Source organism: Myotis myotis, unplaced genomic scaffold (assembly GCF_014108235.1).
Source record: "Myotis myotis isolate mMyoMyo1 unplaced genomic scaffold, mMyoMyo1.p scaffold_m19_p_19, whole genome shotgun sequence".
Taxonomy (NCBI): Eukaryota; Metazoa; Chordata; class Mammalia; order Chiroptera; family Vespertilionidae; genus Myotis; species Myotis myotis.
In genome coordinates, this window is record NW_023416323.1 from 26,889,166 (window position 1) to 26,910,155 (window position 20,990).

The 20,990-nt window shown below is 45.3% G+C and overlaps 1 protein-coding gene and 1 pseudogene across 4 annotated transcripts; both read right to left on the reverse strand.

Annotated features, from left to right (window-relative positions):
- Positions 1-2,656: 2,656 nt before the first annotated feature.
- On the reverse strand, positions 2,657-10,739 carry ZNF19 (zinc finger protein 19). 4 transcript variants are annotated; one of them, XM_036345366.1, is made up of 6 exons: positions 10,701-10,725; positions 8,449-8,513; positions 7,613-7,634; positions 5,744-5,870; positions 5,420-5,533; positions 2,657-4,122 (listed from the first exon to the last, which is right to left on the reverse strand). In XM_036345366.1, exons 4-6 carry the CDS (start codon positions 5,775-5,777, stop codon positions 3,020-3,022), a joined length of 1,251 nt encoding a protein of 416 aa, XP_036201259.1. In that variant the 5' UTR covers positions 5,778-5,870; positions 7,613-7,634; positions 8,449-8,513; positions 10,701-10,725; the 3' UTR covers positions 2,657-3,019. The 4 variants fall into 4 exon arrangements, with proteins under 4 accessions (XP_036201259.1, XP_036201258.1, XP_036201257.1 ...); XM_036345365.1 differs by having other exon boundaries at positions 7,499-7,634; XM_036345364.1 differs by lacking the exon at positions 7,613-7,634 and having other exon boundaries at positions 10,701-10,739.
- Positions 10,740-18,652: 7,913 nt separating this feature from the next.
- On the reverse strand, positions 18,653-19,871 carry LOC118674655 (annotated as a pseudogene).
- Between the last annotated feature and the right edge of the window lie 1,119 nt (positions 19,872-20,990).

Consider the following 20,990-nt stretch of genomic DNA (forward strand, 5'->3'; position numbering starts at 1 on the left):
TCAAGTTTAAACGAAACACAGGACAATCTTGTCTTGATCATATTCCTAGAGAATCAGCAAATGTTAAAACTGTGCAAAACCACTTTGTGTTTACCTTAAAAACAAGTTCTAGATTCAGGTATTTTAGAAGCAGTTTTTACCTCCATGAATGTCCAGCAAGACCAATGTCTGTGAAAACTTTATTTTTGTTTTGTTAATCCTCACCCAAGGTTATTTTCCCATTGAGATGATATATATATATATAGTGTGGAAGGAGAGGGAAAGACAGAGAAACATGGACTCATTACCTTCCACACTCACCTGACCAGGGCCAGGCCCCAGGATGGAGCCTGCAGACGAGGGCTATGCCCTTGACTGGAATTGAACCCAGAACCCTTCCGTCTGCAGGCTGAGGCTTTATCCATTGAGCCAAACTGACTACGGCTGTGAAAACTTTTTCAGTAGGGAGAACCATCCTGTACATTGCAGGATTTGTGACACTCCTGGTTACCACCAAACACTGTAACAAAAACACCCCCATAAAATTCCAAAATAAGCCCTTGGATTGCACCACCCACCCGCAGGGTCCCTCCCAAGTCTGATGGTGTTGGCCTTTCTCCTTCCAGCTCCGATCCCTTCCTTTCCTGCACTGGAAGGTGGTTGGAGGCCTGCACTCACTTCTCCAGCCTCTTAGCACTCCCATTCTCCCCCTCTCCACTTCAGCCCCACTTGCTGAACATGCTGTTTTCTATACCTACCATGCCTTTCCCTTCCCATTCCCACCTCGGTCTTGACTGTTACTTGGTATCAGCTAAAAATCCCATTTCCCTTGGAAAGCAAGCCTTCCCTGACCACCTAGTAAAAGGGAGGCTGGTCAGTTATGAAGCATTGCAGCGTTCTGTACTTCAGTGCTTAGTACATTTGTGCTTATTTAACGGTGACAGTTTATTTAAACATGTTTTCTCTGATCACTCCAGAGAGCAGGGACTATGGCTGCCTTGTTCAACACCATTATCCTCAGGTAAAGTACAAGGCCTGGCATGAAGGAGGTATGTAGTTTGTTATTGATGTAATCCAAAGGCTCCAGGTCCAACTCCAACTCCAGGGCAGGACCCTTCTTTATTTCTGGCACTGGAGTGAGGATATGTCCTATACCTGGGATCTCTGACCATTGCTAGGAGCCCTTCTCTGCTTTGCCCTGATCCTGTGCAATTTACATGGCTTCTCTCATTCAGATAGGAAAATGGTCCCACAATTGGGCAGTGATTGCTGGGGACTATGTTGCTCTTGGCAATGAAGATTTCCACTTCTTCCTAGGCTCAGAAAACAGAGCTTTAGCTAGGAATAAAGGCTTGTCTAAGGAAGAAATTAGCAGATCAGTGTCACAGAAATGCTGACCCCAAATGGTGGATCGCAAAAAAGTCACCTAATTTTGTAGGTAAGAAAATAAGACCTCCTCAATAATCATGAAGCCCCGATTCCTAAGATAGGCACACACCAGGTTACAGAAGTTCTACAGAAGGCATGCAGAAGCAGAGACCACTGTCTGCCAACCTCTGTTCTTTCCTTTTTATCCGGTAACAGACTCTAGATCAGCGGTTCTCAACCTGTGGGTCGTGACCCCTTTGGGGGTCAAACGACCCTTTCACAAGGGTCGCCTAAGACCATCGGAAAACACATATATAATTACATATTATTTTTGTGATTAATCACTATGCTTTAATTATGTTCAATTTGTAACAAGGAAAATACATCCTGCATATCAGGTATTTACATTACGATTCATAACAGTAGCAAAATTAGTTATGAAGTAGCCACAAAAATAATTTTATGGTTGGGGGTCACCACAACATGAGGAACTGTATTAAACGGTCGTGGCATTAGGAAGGTTGAGAACCACTGCTCTAGATCAAAGGGAAGGATGGGCATGCTATTCAAGACAAACACCCAGCTGGAAAAGCTACAATAGCCTGGCATTTACCAGTCTGGTGCCTAGAATAGTATCCATTCCAAATAAAAACTGAGAAAACAAAATTGAAGTCTTTTGTTTTGATAGCATTTGGTTACATAGTTAAGACTTTTCTTGAGAATGGACTCACTGATAGTTTTGTAGTAAGACTAAACGTCTGTCACAGAGTTTGAGCTTCCATGCCCTGGTGCTGTCCTGATGCACCCTGGGCTCCCATGTTCCAATGGGTTTCCTATTCTTCTTACAGTTACCAGGGCTGCTGGGACATAGCTGAAGACTTTCCCATACATCATACACACAAAACATTTCTCCTTCATTAGTCCTGAAGCTTATTAGATTATAACCATTATTAAAAACTAGAGGCCTGGTGCACGAAATTTGTGTACTCCAGGGGGGTCCCTCAGCCCTGCCTGTGCCCTCTCACAGTCTGGGAGTCCTTGGGGGATATCCAACTGCCACGGCTTGCCACCACCACTGCGCTTGCCAGCCCTGAGCCCTGCTTCTGGCTGAACGGCGCTCCCCCGTGGGAGCACACTGACCACCAGGGGGCAGCTCCTGCGTTAAGCATCTCCTCCCTGGTGGTCAGTGTGCATCATAGCGACTGGTCGTTCCACTGTTCGGTCGATTTGCATGTTAGCCTTTTATTATATAGGATAATTGTTAGACTGTTAAGGCACCATTCCAAGGAAAAACTTAACTCAAACTTGCTTGAGAAAAACAAAACTGAATTTATTGGTTACTGGAATTCAAAAGCCCAGATGCATTTCTAGCTTCAGACATAGTTAAATGTAGTTGTTCAAATGGAATTGTCAAGGCTGATTACTCTCCAACACTTTTTTTTTTCTGCTGTATTGACGCTATTCTCAGCTTCCACAATAATCCAGGAATTCCTCTCAGCTTTAAGACTAAGGAAAAAGAACAGTATTTCTTCCTGTTAAGTCTGGCCACATCCTGGAACTCTAATTGGACCATCTTGGGTCACCTACTGACCAACAATGACGGCTAAGGCAGGTCTGTGTCACACATTCTACTCTTGAGTAGAAGATGGAGTCCCAAAGGGAATTGAATATACTACCAGTCAAAGGGGGTAAAAAACTCTGGGAGGCCAAAACGACAAATGTCCAGCGCAGGCTTCTCTCCGGGGTGGACATGCTCAAGGTCACCTAGCTGGGGAGAAGTCCTAAAGGTCTTTTCATACTTGACACACCCATTGGGTTTCTTTCCAGTATGGACTCTCTGATGCTGTAGAAGACTTCTTTTGCTAGTGTAGACTTTTCCACACTCATCACATACATAGGAAGACTCTTGAATATGGGTCTTCAGATGCCTTTTTAGTTGTTCCTGAGCACTGAAGGCTTTTCCACAAGCTACACAGTCAAAGGGTTTCTTATCGCTGTGGACTCTCTGGTGTCGAGTTAATTTTTTATGCAAATTGAAGGCTTGCCCACATATTTTACAAGAATAAGGCTTTTCCCCTGTGTGAATACGCTGATGTTGGGTAAGATAGGAAGTCCTCCCGAAGCTTTTGCCACATTCATTACATTCATAGGGTTTCTCTCCACTGTGAATTTTCTGATGCCGAAGTAGTGGTGAGTTACCAACAAAAGCTTTTCCACACTCATTACACGCATAAGGTTTCTCTCCAGTGTGGATTCTCTGATGTATAACAAACTCAGAGCTGCTGGTGAAGCCTTTCCCACACTCCTGGCAGTGATAGGGTCGGTCCCCACTGTGGATTCTCTGATGCCTCATCAGGTTTGCATTATCATTGAAGGCTCGCCCACACTCCTCACACTGATAGGGCTTCTCTCCAGTGTGGATCCTCTGATGCCGAATCAATGAGGAATTGCCATTGAAGGCTTTTCCACATTCACTACACTCAAAGGGTTTCTCCCCAGTGTGGGTTCTCTGGTGTCTAACATAGTGAGAAAAATAGCTGAAACACTTCCCACATTCCTCACACCGGAAGGGTTTCCCGTCACAGTGGATTCTGGGAACCTTCCCTCTACCATGTTTCCTTGTGGAGATTTCCTGGTGCTTCTCCAGTTTACATGTTCCTAGGAAGTTGCTTCTCTGAGGAGCAATCTTCTGCAGACCACAAGACAACACCACGGCTCTGTTTTCAGAAATTCCCTGTCCTGATGTGGGCTCACTGCCCATGTTGGTCTCGGGATCTGACATAAACAGAAAGCACAGTGCCACCTGAGAATGATACTAGAAACAAAAGAGCATCAAATAACATAGAGCCTTTAGAGATTACTAGTTCAACCTCCACATCGGCTGCTAGCAATAAAAGTGCCAAATATCACACGGGCAGAGAACTGTCGAGGTGGAATAGGGTGTCAACGTACACACGACACGTCGGACTGCTTCCCTAGCTTTTCCAGACTCTGTATTTGAATGACTTGTCCCTCGTATGTTCTAGTATCTTTTGACCTCAGGCACTTATAGGCCTACAAAATACCAAAGAAGGTGCAGGCTCAAAGATTAAGTAGTGACATTGAGGCTGGTAAAATCAGTGTCACTGCTACTGCTGCACGTTCTGTTTTGCCTGCTCTCCCATATCCTATTCCTGAGCTGTAAATGCAGGATGGAGCCCTCCGGTCCACCACAAAGCCTGCATCTGGATGTTCCACACAATGCTGGGAGGGTGAGACAGACCAACTACATTCACCACACTTCGGCTGAGGAAGGGGGTCGGGATGCACTGCACACCCTGTGCCAGCCCCGATGCTAGGAAGCCTTGCTTGGGTTCTGAGTCCTTTTGCACTACTTACTAGAAAGGACAGAGGGATACTTGCAGGTGGGCTCCAGAAAAAACCCCGTTTTAAAATATGCTCCCCAGGTGATTCGCCTGCACATTATGCTGCGAAGTCCTTCACACTGATTTACTGGGCCCTTTATTCCCTTCCTCGGGCCAGTCTGCCTTCTTCTTCTCCACATGCTATCCACGTAACCGGTCAAATTCAGAACAAATGGCTCTACCCCTGAAGACCATTACATGAGCTTCTAAATGGTAATTCCTCTAAGCTTTCCTGCTGAGCTCCCACAGCCCACTGCCTATATACACATTTTTAAAAAGCTTTTACATCGGTCTCCAGAACTTGTATCCTCTAGAGCAGCGGTATCCGCGGACCACTGGTGGTCGTGAGGTCCGAAAGGTTGGCGACTGCTGCTCTAGAGAGTCTTAAACAAAACCTGGCACACTCAAGTACCGAAAAACTGCTCCTACGTAAATCCATCCTGTCCAAAGAAGAAGGGTCACTGAGGTAGGCAACAAGGGATTCAAGAATTGCATAAGAGATGCATGAAGAAATAGTTATCTTGATAAGAGTTAAAACTGGTGGGAAAGGTTTCATATTTTACCTATTAGGAAAGATCACCTATTTAAATCCTTGCAAGCATGGTTCATTTTAAAGTATACGCTCTGTAAAGCCCCACAGCTGCCCATTTTAAACTGGCCTCGTTTACCTTGACAGACGTGTGTCCTCCTCTCTGCAGGTGGGTCATCCTGTGCCTCCAGGCCCCAAGGCAAGTCCCTTCCCTCCAGAAGTGAGATGAGGGCAGAGTTGGGAACTGTGTATCCTGAAAAGGGGAGAGAAATGGCACCTTTCAGCCCTGGGTCTGCTATGTCAAAAGAAGGAAAACTGCCCAGCCGGTGTTGCTCAGTGGTTGAACCATGCAGTGGGGATACCAGAGACAACCCCTCCTTCTCCACGCCATACCCCCAGCCCATAAGGAAAAAGAAGGAAGCAGGAAAGCATAGATCTGAGTCCCAGGAGGAAGTAGCCTTACCCAGGGATGTCAAGTTCCCGTAATTCTCCAGCATCACACTTCTGTACAGGGCCCTCTGTGCAGAAGAGAGGCCAGCCCATTCTGCCTGGGTAAAGTGCACAGCCACGTCCTCGAAGGTCACCACCTCCTGAAACAAGAGGTTCCTGCTATCCCAGAACCAATCCTCTGCCTCAGAGCCAGAGTGTGGGACCCAGGGGACAGTATGAGGGAGGAGTCCTATTAGAGATGGCTAATGAGAAAAGGTGAAAGAATAGGTGTTAGACCATTAAATGGCTAGTTCTACAACCAACAACCTGGAACTTCTCTATCAGAAGAGCTTCCTTTGGAACATAAAATGTACTGTTACAAAACATGATAAAACATTTCAGAAAGCCTGGGGAGTCTCCCATTATTCACCTTCTCAGAGCAAAATCTCTGACTTTGTAAATACTGTCCGTCTTTCACTGTTACACCTACAGGAGGGCCATTAGCTTCAGAATGTCCAGACACTCACTCCAGGTGGCATCTCAGGACTACCTGTTCCCCTTTCACTGCCCCAGTGCTCACTGCGCCCCAAACCTCAAGCCCACACAACAAGAAGAGAGTCATGGTTTGCCATGATGAGCCCTTTGCGTCCAGCCCCATCTGTTGCTTGATTGCTGTGCTGTCTGTGCTCAAGATCACCCAGCAGAGGGAGCCGTGCTGCCTGGGCAGCCTAGCATTCTGCTCCCTGATGCGTCTTCCTGGGAGAATATGCTTCTGGAATCAAACTGCTGCTGGGTAGTGCTTTTAGCCTCGTGTCTTTATAGCCCCAACACAATCTGCAATAGCTCTTGCCAACCAAGCCTCCGGGTTTTTTCAGTAGCCATCCTTGCCCCTTCCAGCTGGCCCCAAGTCTACCTTCCCAGAAAGCTCCAGCATCTGGTAGGCCCTCTATTCACACCTTAGGCTTTAGTATCAAATGTGGTTACCTGAACATGTGGTGAATATCCTCCCACTTTCTAACACCTTGACTGATGTGCAGATCTGCCCCTTCCACTAGTCCCCATGCCTCACACTCTCTCCTGACCCACCAGCTAACACTAATCATCTGCCCCCCTAAACTGGTTCCCTCTCTAATTCACATAAACTAATTCACACGGTGACAATTTTCTTTCCCTAAGATTCATCCTAAACTAACTTGCCCCCGTCACTGCTCACTTCTGACAGTTGGTAATCAAATTCTGCCCATTTTATTGCCAAAATATTTCTGGAACCGACTCTTCACTATTGTACAATCCGTACAACAGTTCAACAGATGGGGACCTTCAACAGCTCCAATTCCAGCTGTCCCACACTGAATCCATCCTCTGCCAGCACATACAATGATCTACTTTAAATGACAACCTGACCCACTCAACTGAATGATTTAATAAGTCACCACTAACCACAATAGTGGTTCTCAAAGTATGGTCCCCAGGGCAGCAGCACCTGGTAGCTTACTGGAAAGGCACACTGGCAGGCCCCATCCGAGAGCAAATGTTCCATCAATGGACCCTCCAGGTGACTGTGATGCATACTACATCTGAGAAACCTGGACTAGAAGATAAAGTCCAAGCTCAGGAAATTGAGATGTATCAGGTGACCAGTGGACAGTGAGGGGGAGGCACAAGACTGTACACAGAGAAACTAGCTGGGAAGGTCCTCAAACAAAATCCCAGAGAAGAACAAACCTTGAAGGAAGGCAATATAAAATGTGGGACAAGTGGAAGGGGTAGCAGGCAGAAGCAACTGGACCTGGTGACTCTCTGGAAGCGGTACCCAGGAAGAAGGGTCAATAGCATGCAGCAATCGAAACAGTGAGTGGTCAGGACTTGGAGATGGTGGCACCAGTGACTCTCCAGTACTTACGGAAGATCAGAAGCGGGGTGAGCTACAAGGAAGACAAGGTGTATCAGTGAAACAGTCAGGCAGAGGCACCTGCCAGATGTCAGAAATCCAGGACTGGCACTTGGGATATGGTTCATGCTAAGTTATTGGGTAAATAAGTCCTGAGAAAGACATGGTAAGTAAAGCAGTACCCAGCAACTCATCAGTCTCAGAGTGAAATACAAGTCAAAACAAAAACTTCCTTGCCCCACAAATGTAAGGTCCTGAATGTTCACGTTACAAATGAAGTCAATTAAGATGCAAAGAGGTTAAGTGACTGGTCAAGGCCACTGAGGCCTGATGGGATTCCTAACTCCAGGTGCCCTGTCCTAGTGCACAGCTTTCCTGTCAGAGCCCACAGCCTTGCCTTAGCCAATACTGACCTCAAGGAGGATATATTACCCTTGATTCTGAAGCCCTAACTTCTCTCGTTAGGAGGATAAATGATATAAGCTCCTTCATTCTTGTCTTCTTCCTGCCACCTTTCTGTCACCACTTCCCAAGAACCTTGCAACCAGATACCTACACCACTAGCCCGAGTCCCTCATTCTCACAGATCCCTCTAAACCTGGGGACCCTCCAGTGTGGAACAGGCTACAATTCCACTCGCCAGGACACTCTCTCCAACCATTGCTTGGTGGGCTTCTAGCTGCTCAGCCCTTCACCATCATTGGCTTTTCCCCCAGCGTCCAGTTGGAGAGAATCAACGGGGGATCTTCCTACTGCTTTGGCTCCAAGAATTTTGCCAGAATCATCCCTCTCATCATTTCCTTCAAATCACGTCTCTCGAAGGTCGACTTGAGGCATTAACAGCTCACCTGGTACCAGGCTTTCAGGGGCATGGCTGCCATCACCTGGGCTCCTTCTCAGTGAAGGGCAGGGGCTGAGGGAAGAAGCAAAGAGAACCAGAGTAAGCCTTGCCCAAAGGCTCTCCTCTGTAACACCAACAAACCTGCCAATAACCGCAGCAATCATTTACTAAACGCCCACTGAGTAGGTGGTATATAAATATTTCTGATGCCCTTGGGCATCAAAACCTATACTCCCCAACATCAAGCAATGCTCTGTCCTAGGTAGGACACGAATACAGGGGGAACTTGAGTACACAAGCAGCAAAAAAACTAGCAGCAACTCCTAACAAGAGGAAACTCAGACCTTCATTTTAAAAACTATTTTACTGGGAAACATAAAAGGTTAAAGGAAACAGAAACAAATACCATGCTTTTTGGGTGAAATATAGGCACCCTCTCACTCAATAGCCACAATAATCTTCTGAACCTTTTCTTTTTCCCAAATGAGAAAACAAGGCTAAGTGAATAATTTTCTCTACCAAGGTCACTCGGTCAGTGGATGGATGAGTTGGAGGCAGAACTCCGATCTGCCAATTCCAAAAGTCATGCTTTTAAAAACTACATTCAGTTGCTTCCAATCTAATCCCAATAGAATTTCTGTTAGAACCTGGTAACATGATTGTAAGGTAAATATGGGAAATAAATGAGTAGCCAAGAAATTCAGAATAAGAGTCTGAGTAAGTCTTCCTTTTCTTGGGTCTCAAGGCAGGCATCTTTTTTGTTCATCGTCCCATTCAAAGGACCTTGAAAGGCCAACTCAACATTCCAAAATGTAATAGTTGTTACTTTAATTATATCCCCTACGAACATTGTGTATTCTTGTTAAGTAGTTATATTCTACCAAAAGGCCAGCACCTTCCTTAAGAAAACTCATTGCAAGGTATAATTTCCTGCTAAGCTCATCTGTACCACCCTTATTCCTGGTCTAGCCATTCTAGCCTTCTTTCAGTTTCTTCTGCGATGCTAATTCAGGACCTCTGTATCTGTATGAGACCTTAGCAGCCGTGGGCAAACTACGGCCGGTGGGCCAGATCCGGCCGTTTGAAATGAATAAAACTAAAAAAAAAAAAAAGACCGTACCCTTTTATGTAATGATGTTTACTTTGAATTTATATTAGTTCACACAAACACTCCATCCATGCTTTTGTTCTGGCCCTCCGGTCCAGTTTAAGAACCCATTGTGGCCCTCCAGTCAAAAAGTTTGCCCACCCCTGCCTAGAGCCTTTGTAACGGATTCTGTCCACCTGCCATACTCCCCAGCAGCCGGATCCCCTCTTCAGCTAGGTAATGCCGACTCAGCCTTCAGGTCACCCTCTCCAGACCAGGTCAGGTCCCCTGTTACACACTCCACTAGCACTGCATTCCCTCCCGTGTACCATGTCGCCCATGTTTGAGATGACACATTGATGTGTGCTTTCTTCGTTCAACAAACATCTACTGCATACATTCCAGCCCAAGTGTGAGATAGTGGCGAGAGAAAAAAAGGTGATCCCTTTCCTCCCTGGGCTTGGTCTAGGGCTAAAGGACACACACATATCAATCCAAGATTATCATAAATAACTTTAAGATCACATTTGTGACTAGTGCCCCGGAGAATCTATTCTAAATGGTAAGACTGAGCAGGAATTGGCTTGATTAAAAGGAAAATCTTTACAAAAGTGACAGCAAGTGCGAAAGCTCGTCCTAGAAGCGAAAGTCTGCAGCTGAGCCAGGGGGAACGCGCTGCAACACGAGGGGAAGCAGCGCAAGGGACCAAGCCCCGCAGGCCTTGCGCACGTTGAGGACTTGGTCTTCGACCTAAAAGCAACCGGCTGCAGCGAGGCGGTTAGGACCAGAGGGGTGAGATGATCAGAGGTGATTAATATCTAACTTCCCACTAAACTGAAAGCTCCCTGCGGCCGGGACCCACACCCGTCTCATTCCTAGCTGCATCCCGGGAACCTCGAACAGCGACTGGGCATTTAGCTGTTCAACCATTAGTTCGCGCAATGCGCCGAGGGACTCTGTGGCTGTGCCCGGCACGCAGCGCGTCTCCTTCCATCCACAGCCTCCATTCCCCAAAGCCGCTGGGAGCGAGGGCACCCGGGGCGAGCGGGCCTGTCTCGCAGGCCGCCTCCGACTCCTTCCGCCGCGGCAGCAGGGGCAAAGGCGACTGCCTCCTCTAAGGGTGAAAGGAGCGCTCCTAGCAGGGACTCCCAGGTGACAAACCCAACACTCACCTCCGATAAGGCGCCGAGGCCGGCGTGACCGGAAGCGCGTCACCCGAGCGCGCCGCCCAGGCCGCACGTGCTTCCTCTCTAGGATGCCAGAGCGCGCAGCTCGGTGGTTCTCTGGCGCCGCTCCCAGCGCGGGGCTTCTTAAGCTGGGACCCTCAGGGACCTTGAGTAGGTGAGCAAGTTTATGGTCCTTTTCGCTCATCTCTAACCGAAACAGCATTTCCTTCAATTACGTGTTGGCAACAAACCACGGTAGTATCAGTAGTACCTGTGATTTTTGTCAGAGAATCACAGATATTTTCATCGCATTACAGTTGATGTAGATGCAGTATCTCAAAATACGGGTCATTCTTATCAAGGTTATTCTTATCAATAATTTGCCGACATAAGAAATGTCCACATCTGTAAGAATTTCTATGAGTTTACTTGAGCCAAACCAACAATAGAACAGTTTGCCGGGAAGCAAAATCTCAACGGATTGAGAAATAGCAATTTTGCACCTTATTTTATACACTAGAATCAAAGGAGAAGGGGGGGGGGGGCGGGGGTATATGAAATCCATTGGTAGATTAGGGAGACAGGAGAACGCCAAGCGGGGAAATCTGAGGTTGAATAAAAAGCACACCAAAAGGTTGCAGGTTTGATTCCCGGTCAGGGCATATACAGGAGGCAACTGATCCATGTTTTGCTCTTTCTCCCTTCCTCTCTCTCTCTCTCTCGCTCTCTCTCGCTCTCTCAAAATCAATACTGTAAACATATCCTTGGGTGAGGGTTAAAAAAAAAGTTTTAAAAAATAACAAGCGAAATGAAAAAATATCTAATACATGGATACTATGTTCATTGACTGAACTACTCAATGTTGTTCTCCCCAAATTGATCTATATATTCAAAACAATCCAATCAAATCCCAGCAAGACCTTTTGTAGAAATCAACAAGCTGATTGTATATCAATCATACGAAGCTGGGGGGTGGGGGGGAACTACCCCAAAACAGCAGTGGAAAAAGGAGGGCTATATTGTGTGATGGTTAGAGCATGGGCTCTGAAGCCAGGCCGCCTGGGTTTGAATCTTTGCTAAATAAGCATCACAAAATGTACTGGTTATTAGTATTCATTAAAGAACTGCTGTGGAAAATTAAAGACTAATATCTTGTTGAGGAAGCAACAACTGGAACTAAAGACACTTGATTCAAGCAAATTCCACTGATTCTTTATCTGAATCACTTTGGTGTCTGCAGAATCATAAGTCCATTATTAAAATTTAGCCCCCAGAGGCCTTCAGAGAGATGCAAGCACGGGTCCCAGACAGAGACCTGGAGGTGGGAACCACGGCACAGGGAACTCTTTATCTGAAGCACAGAGCATGAGGCTGGCACCCTCCTCTCCTTCTAACTTGGCCCCAAGCAGTACTGGGCACAGGAATGTAGAATGAATTATAACCAAGAAAAAATCAACGTTTAGGGAGTTTTAATAAGGCCACAGCGATCATAGCCCAGCATGGGTGGAATGAGGATGAACAATCTTCTAACACTTGAACAGCCTGACCCTGTGGTGAGTAATAAACAGCACTCCTGAGGGTCAGCTACTTTTGCACAGCACAATGGTGACATCTAGTGTTAGCAAGATCAATCTCAGCACTGCAATTTACCTGAACTTTAGAGAAACAGGGTCTTGGTGTCTTAATTCCTCTCAGGATTCTCTCTGAAGGGCCAATTTTTTTTTCCAATTTGTAATTTATTAACAATTGCTCTTTTATTTTTCACATTTTTGAAATAACGGATATACATAAACTGGACATTTTAATTTTTTTCATTGAAACATAGTTGACATATAACATTGTGTAAATTTAAGGTGTACATGTTAATTTGATGCATTTATATATTATAATATGACTGCTATTGTGACAATAATTAACACCTCTACCACATTACACAATTATCATTTTTTTAGTGTTGGAATAATTAAGTTCTAGTCTCTTGGCAAGTTTAAGGATTATAATACAATATTGTTTTCTACAATCACCATGCTATGCATATAGATCTCTAGGATTTATTTACTATTGGTTGCAAGTTTGTACCCTTAAACAACATCTGTCTTTTCCCCCCACCTGGAGTGGACATTTTTAAGAGTGTAAGATTTGGTGAGTTTTAACCAGCAGAGAACAAAATAGACAAAAATCTGTCTTCATAGAGCTTGCATTCTTAGTGGCCAAAATTATGTCACATGGCTACTCCCACCAGCAGAGAAATCTGGAAGGCAAGTATTTAGCTTTCTGGTGTCCTTAGTAGAAAAGAGGATGGAGGGGTGTAGAAAGAGCCAAACTGTAGTTTCTGCCACAATGATACTGGGGAGCAGACTCAAAATGTATAAATGTTTTTGTACACAAGTTAGGGTTAAAACATGTTTCAGAAGTATCGACATGTCTATTCCTTAAACTAGACCTATTTATTATTAATACTAGAGGCTCAGTGCATGAAATTCGTGCACTGGGGGGGGGCGGTGGAGAAGGGGTCCCTCAGCTCAGCCTGTGCCATCTCGCAGTCTGGGAGCCCTTGGGGATATCCGACTGGCAGGGAGCGGGCCTAAGTCAGCAGTCAGACATCCTTAGCACTGCCATGGAGGCAGGAGAGGCTCCAGCCACCACCACTGCCAGTTGTGAGGCTGGCTTCTGGCTGAGTTGTGCTCCCCTTGTGGGAGTACACTGACCACCAGGGGGAAGCTCCTGTGTTGAGCATCTGCCCCCTGGTGGTCAGTGCATGTCATTCTGCCCTTTGGTCAATTTGCATATTAGCCTTTTATTATATAGGATTAATTTACTAACATATTGTTTATAACTTAGATGTCTTATTTGGTGGCATGTAAAGAGATCCCCCAGCACAAGACCCTGGCCCACAGGGCATCTCCAGTCAATATTATCTTGGCATCAAGAAGGTACACCCTGTGGGTCCTCAAGTATTGCTTACCAAGCATGTTAAACTCCACCGGCCTCGAGTTTGACATGCTTGGTTAGACCATTCATTAGTTTGGGTCTCATGATTTCATTGGCTTGCTGTAAAGGTTCTCTGTGTTTCTAGCTCAGCTGGCTTTGCTAGCTTCTCGAGATGTTAGAGCCTCTTTGTTTTCCAAAGTCCCCTTGATAGAAAAAAATAGTCTTACTAGATAAGATGAGCGGAACTGCTCGTCTGGCCCAGAATAGATCCATTCATGCTGAGTCAGTAGCAAATCACAGTTTACAGAAACCTCTCTAAAATTCCCGGGACTTTCCATCAGGATACACTTCCCAGAGGAAACTCCATCCGAGCACTGACTCTCAAACTCGACTGCACGTCGGAATCACCTGGGAAGATTTTTTAAAAATATGATGCCTGGATCCTGGCCCCTACAGCAGTGATTCTCAATTGGGCGATTTGCTCCTCCCACCAGGTAACACTTGGCCATGTCTTTTGGTCATTACAATTGGGAGAGGGTTCAACTGGCATCTAGTGTGTAGGGCCCAGGGATGGTGCTAAAATCCCACAATGCAGAGGAAAGCCCCCTATGGCAAAGGATTGTCTAGTCTCAAAGGTCAGTAGGGCCATGGTTGAGAAACCCTGTTGAAGATTCAACTCTCTAAAGGTTCGGCCTCAGCATCGGATTTTTATTTATCTCTATTTTTAATATATTTTTATTGATTTTAGAGAGAGAGGAAGAAAGGAGAGAGGAGAGTGAGAGAGAAACATCATTGTGAGAGAGAAACACCAATCGGTTGCCTCCCGCACACACCCAGACTGGGGATTGAGCCCGAAATCTGGGCACATGCCTTGGCCGGGAATCGGTTTGTCTGCCTGCCGCAAGGAAAACAAAACTAATGAGACAGGTGCTGGTGCAAAATGAAAGGTTAATTCAGGTGCCACAGACCTGAGAGAATGGTGGACTCCTGTCTCAAAGACCATCCCCCTTCCTGCTCAAGCCTGTGGTTCTTTTTAAAAAACTTTTTTATTGATTGATTTTAGAGAGAGAGGAAGGGAGAGAAACATCAGTTTGTTGTTCCATTTATTTATGCATTCATTGGTGTATCTGGGCAGTGCTCTAATTAACAGAGCTACTCGGCCAGGGATAGGGAGGGGAGGGCTTTTTTTCTATACAATTATCTTGCCAGCTTTTGGGGGGCCCTTGAGCCCTGTCCATTCATCTTTCTAGCTTTTGGCCGCTAAGTGTAAGAACGAACACACACACACACACACACACACACACACACACACACACACACTATCTTGGTCAATAGAGGAGACTCCCCAGAGCTCCCTGACTGTCTCTGGTAATGGGGTGGGGATGCCAACAGCCCTCAGCCCTTCTCCAGAAGCTGGACATCGAACCCACACATCTGGAGGAGCCTTTTGGAGTCCACAGGGCACCCCTAGATCTAGGTGTGGCCACATCCTCTGCCTAGCCCCCGTGCCTGGCTTGCCCCTCCAAAGTTGCCATCCAGGCCTACACTCCAACTGACAGCTTAAGGTAACACTAGAAGTTGCACATGGGAGAAGCACCTCCTTTGCAAGTGAACCCCTGCTGCTACTCTGTAGAGGTCAGGTTCTTCTTTGGGGGGACCTCCAGGAAGGGCTGCCACAGTTGCACAACTGCAGGGGCACTGTTCATATAGAACACAATGTGAATGCTAGTTCCTGGTCCATGGCCCCCAAAGTAAATGTCTACATTCACCAGATTGACTAGACTTTAAATCACACCCTTGGAAATATTTTTGCCAAATGAATATATCCAACTAGCTCTAAAAGTATATTTATTCTGATACAGTTATTTATATTGTCTCAGATAATGCTAAGGAGAATATGTTTTATATTATATATACAATATATGTACATGTGTGTTTATATATATAAAATTTTTATGAAAATGGTATCATACATACCAACCTGCAGCTGTCTTTTTTCATTTAATTTTCTGTATTGCCCACTTCACAGGTCCAGACATGTCGCTGTCATTCCATTTAGCGACTGCGGAGTGTTACACTGCACGGCACTGGTGGACTCAAAGAACAGCTGCTTACTGAATACGGGTGGAGTGAACACAGGCATTTCTGGAACATGGCACACTAAAAGCACAAAATGGATGAGAATCTACAAGGATAAGAGCATGAGAAAGATGAAAAACAGATGAGAGATGTCAATACAGTTTGGGATAGAGATGGTAACCAGGGAAAACTGGAAACCTTGCATGGGAGTGGATTAGGGAGGAGGGTGGTTAGGACTCATGTCTAATACCAGGAAGAAAGTGGACTCACTTTGGGGGGGCCTCCAGGAAAGGCTCAGGAACTAGGCGTCAGATACAGTACTTTGCAAGGCGGAGACAGCCAAAGGGGGAGATATAAGGAGCAATTAGACTTGCAGATCCCATCCCCACAAGCATAGCCCAGAGACTTCTCCCAAGCCCTGTAACACAGGAGGTTTATTCTCTGGAAGAAAATAGCAAAGGGCCAGATTAAAGCAGAGGATTTACGTATAGTAAAACAAGAAGATGAATGAAAGTCTGCATACTGAACAGAGAAGCACCACAGTGCCTCACCACTTCCCAGCCCTATTCTCCCACCTGGCTCTCAAACACTATCAACCAGGCTTTGTACTCTCTGCATGGAAGCCTGGAAGACCCTTCTTGAGAGACAACAAATAACCCCAGGTAAACCTACAGACATCTGGGGTAGAGATCTATCAATTAAAATCCAACAGTCTTATTTTTTTAAATATATTTTTATTGATTTCAGAGAGGAAGAGAGAGAAACATCAATGGTGGTGGAGAATCATCGATCTGCTGCCTCCTGCACACCCCACACTGGGGATCGAGCCCACAACCCCGGGCACGTGCCCTGACCAGGAATCGAACTGAGACCTCCTGGTTCATGGGTGGATGCTCAACCACTAAACCATGCCGGCCAGTCGCCAACAGTCTTCTTTACTACGAAGGACTGGGTGTGAATCTAAGGTCTCAAGTGTGGCCATGCCTATGGGTAGCTTGAATGTAATATAAATAAAAAGAAGTTGACGATGCTCCAACCAACTGACCCACACCAGCCAGGGCCCCAAGTAGGACTTTTAACTTTTTAAAAGGCTTTGTTGTATGAGTCTTGTGTTTCCCTCCTCACTGTCTCACAAAGGCAAGTGTTACTCTTCTGCAACAGCTGTGGGTCATGGAGACCTACGGCAAGACTTGCCAAAGATCTGACAGAAAATCAGTGACCTGGGCCAGAATAGCACCTACACTGACCTCATTCTCCACATGCATCAGACTGGGAAAATACCAGGAAAACAATGCAAGAGCACGAAGAAATCACCAGCAAATTTAAACACCAGCAAATGAACAGAAAATATAAAGTTTATCCAGTATATATAGTATATACAACATCGAGTATATCTAAGTTTTCAGTATGTCCAGATTTTTTTTAAATGATTTTCTTTTTAAAAAATATTTTTTATTGATTTCAAAGAGAGGAAAGGAGAGGGAGAGAGAGAGATAGGAACATCAATGATGAGAGAGAATCATTGATTGGCTGTCTTCTGCAGGCCCCCTACTGGGGATCGAGCCCACAACCCGGGCATGTGCCCTGACTGGGAATCGAACTGTGACCTCCTGGTTCATGGGTCAATGCTCACTGCTGAGCCTCTGACCTCCAAAAGTTATATATGACCTAAACTGCTTTCTAAGCATAGAACCCTTACATTTTAGAGCTGGGAAGAAACTTAAATATTATCAGTACATTTATTCTCAAGCTATTTGGTCTCAAAGATTTTTTGTTTATGTGGGCATGTTTGAATAGGGTTTAGAAGGCTGAACTGAAGTTTTTAAGGTGGAATGGGGGTAAGGTGGAGAGGAGAACATTCTAGAGAAAACAGGTATAGAGGAATGGAGTATGAAAAGACATTCTTCTATCACTAACAGGACATAAAATTTTGGTAAGATATTTACACTTCCTGACTCTAAGTTCAACTCAAATAAGAATAAATAGTGACACCCATGTGGCAAATAAAATTAATGGGTTATGAAACGCCTTTCAAGGAAAATATGACACCTTCACACCCAGAAGGTAAATGCTACCACAACTCAGGTGAGATGTGCTCTTAGAAAAGGCACTTGGAACAGTTTATCCCAATGTTGATTCTGGTTTTGGCTACATGGAGTCTCATTCATTCTTACTCCTGAACTTGACCCCTAGCTATTATTAGTTTTTCACAGAACTGGACCAGCAGGATGTGCGGGGAATAATTCATGGACTCCCAATGGACAATATGCTAAATGACTGTCAGGAAGAGAGGAGCAAACCTATGATCTCAAAATAATTCCTTGGTCATTTGCATCCAGCATAAATCTAGATTTTAATGAGACATGTGATTTAGAAATAAATGGGGATAGTATCTGCATAATAGTTTTTGATATTAAATTATTTAATATGACTATTAAGCATGTTTCTGCAAAAACCTTCCCATGCCATACTGCTAGAATTATGCCATTCCCTTCATCAAAAGTTATAGCATTCCTACTGAGTAAAATATAATTTTAAAATGCCCCTGATCTTATATTCAGATTTCCATATATTTGGCTTCATAATGCCCTGCCATACACTGCCTTTTGAAAAAAATTTAGATGTAATTGGCACATAACATATTAGTTATTCCCAGCCTTTTTTACTATTTCTCTGCAGAAACCCTCTTCTTTAGCAAAATTAATTTGCTCAGTATCCCCCAAACATGCTATACTATGTGATCAGTGACCTTTTTTGGGAGGGGGTACAGTGAACTTCAGTGATGGTGCATGACAAGGTAGAGCTCCCCAAGTCCCCCCCCCCAGGGGGTCTGGGAGGGAAACTGGCGGTCAGGAGATTCTCGGTGTGCTCAAGGACCGATCGGAGGCATGGACTCTCCAGCAGCTGAGGGTCTCTTCCTCTCGCTGGGGCCAGTGATCCAGGGGCTCTTACTCCTTGGAGGCCATGCGGACCATAAGGTCCACCACCCTGCTGCTGTAGCCAAATTCACTGGCATACCAGGAAATGAGTTTGACAAGTGATCCTTGAGGGCAATACCAGCTCCAGCATTGAAGGCGGATTCACTGGGTCCCTGTTAAAGTCGCAGGAGACAACCTGGTCCTCAGTATAGCCCAGAATGCCCTTAAGGCAGCGGTTCTCAACTTGTGGGTCGCGACCCCTTTGGCGGTCGAACGACCCTTTCATAGGGGTCTCCTAAGACCATCCTGCATATCAGATATTTACATTATGGTTCATAACAGTAGCAACATTACAGTTATGAAGTAGCAACGAAAATAATTTTATGGTTGGGTCACAACATGAGGAACTGTATTTAAAGGGCCAGAAGGTTGAGAACCACTGCCTTAAGGGGACCATCTGACACCTGCTTCACTACCTTCTTGATGTCATCGTATTTGGCAGCTTTCTCCAGGTGGCAGATCAGATCCACACTGACACAGTGAGGGTGGGGACAACAAAGGCCATCCCAGTGAGCTTCCCATTCACCTAATCTTGCTCACAGCCTTGGCAGCGCCAGTAGAAGCAAGGATGATGTACTGGGCAGCCCTTCAGCCATCAGGCTACATGGCCCATCCACGAACTTCTGGGTGGCAGCGACAGCATGGACTTGGCCTGAGTCCCTCCATGATGCCAAAGTTGTCATGGATGACCTTGGCCAGGGGGCCAAGCAGGTGGTGGTGCAGGAGGCAGTGCTGACAATCTTGAGGGAGTTGTCATACTTGTCATGGTTCACACCCATCACAAACATGGGGGCATCGCCGAAGGGGCAGAGATGATGACCCTCTTGGATCCACCCTTCAAGTAAGCCCCAGCCTTCTCCGTGGCAGTGAAGACACCGGTGGACTCCACAACATACTCGGCACCAGCATCACCCCATTTGATGTTGACGGGACTCGCTCCTGGAAGATGGAGATGGACTTTCCATTGAGGACAAGCTTCCTGTCTCAGCCTTGACTGTGCCTTTGAACTTGCCATGAGTAGAATCATACTGGAACATGTACACCATGTGTTTGAGGTCAATGAAGGGGTCACTGATGGTGACAATATCCACTTTGTCAGAGTTAAAAGCAGCCCTGGTGACCAGGCACCCAATATGACCAAATCCATTCGCTCTGATCTTCACCATCATGTCTGAGGGTTGCAGCTGGCACGGCACAGGAAGATGTGGCTGACGAACAGGAGAAGAGGAGGACCAATTGCTGACCTTTTATAAAGATGATGTTCTCACGATCCCACCCCATACATGGCTAGGCTACGAGATATATTTTCCTCTGCAGACCTCTCTTTTTATTTTTTATGTTAATATAAATAATATCATTTTTAAAAGCAATTCAAGTTTCTTGACTTTATTAGGAAATAACAGTAATAATGGTTTGGTATTGTGTACTGAAGATAATAGTAAGGCTATCTAGACTGAGTCATATCCACTTATTTACATTCTACCCTTTAAAGTGTACTTATAGGATTTAGATTACCTGTGAACTAATCTATGCAGTATTAATAAAATATAAAATAGAGTACCCATGTTTAAGAAATAACCATTGTACTTGAGGAAGAAAAGCACCTTAATCTGTGATGAGAATTTATTTATATTGTAGCTTCACATATCTTGTTGAACCAGGTTTTCTGTGGGTGGGTTCATTTGATTACACTGTGTGGTTAGGAATTTTGCACCTGCTGTGAGCAAAGCATCAAAGTTCCTTCTTAAAGACTGAACAAAGGTTCATTCATTCATTCCTTTCCCAAGCTTTCACTTAGCATCTTCCATGTGCCAGGCATTGTGAAAAAAGGTGGCCCTTCCTAAAAGACTCCCCACCATTAGTGGGAGAGACAGGGCTAAGACTTGTGACAGAGCTATGCCCAAGGGACTCTGTATTAATTATCTAAAGCTACAGTAATGCTGAGTAACAATCAACCACATAGCTTCAGTGTTATACAATAACTGTTCATTTCTCAGGTATCTGGGGTGGTTGCCTAGACAGTTCTGCTGATTTTGGTTGGGTGCCTTGGGTTTGGGGGATGGCTGCACTGATATAGGATAGCCTCATTATGATGATTCAACTCTGCTTTATGTGTCTCTCACATAAAATGGCAGTGGCTTAGACACAAGAGGAAGAGCACACCTAACCACACAAGGGATTTTTATGCCTCTGCTTAAAAATGTCCTATTGATCAATGCGAGTTTCATGGCTAAGACCAGAATCAGACTCATGGCACAGGGCATGAATACAAAAACAAGAGAATTGGGGAGGCCACTGCAATCTATCA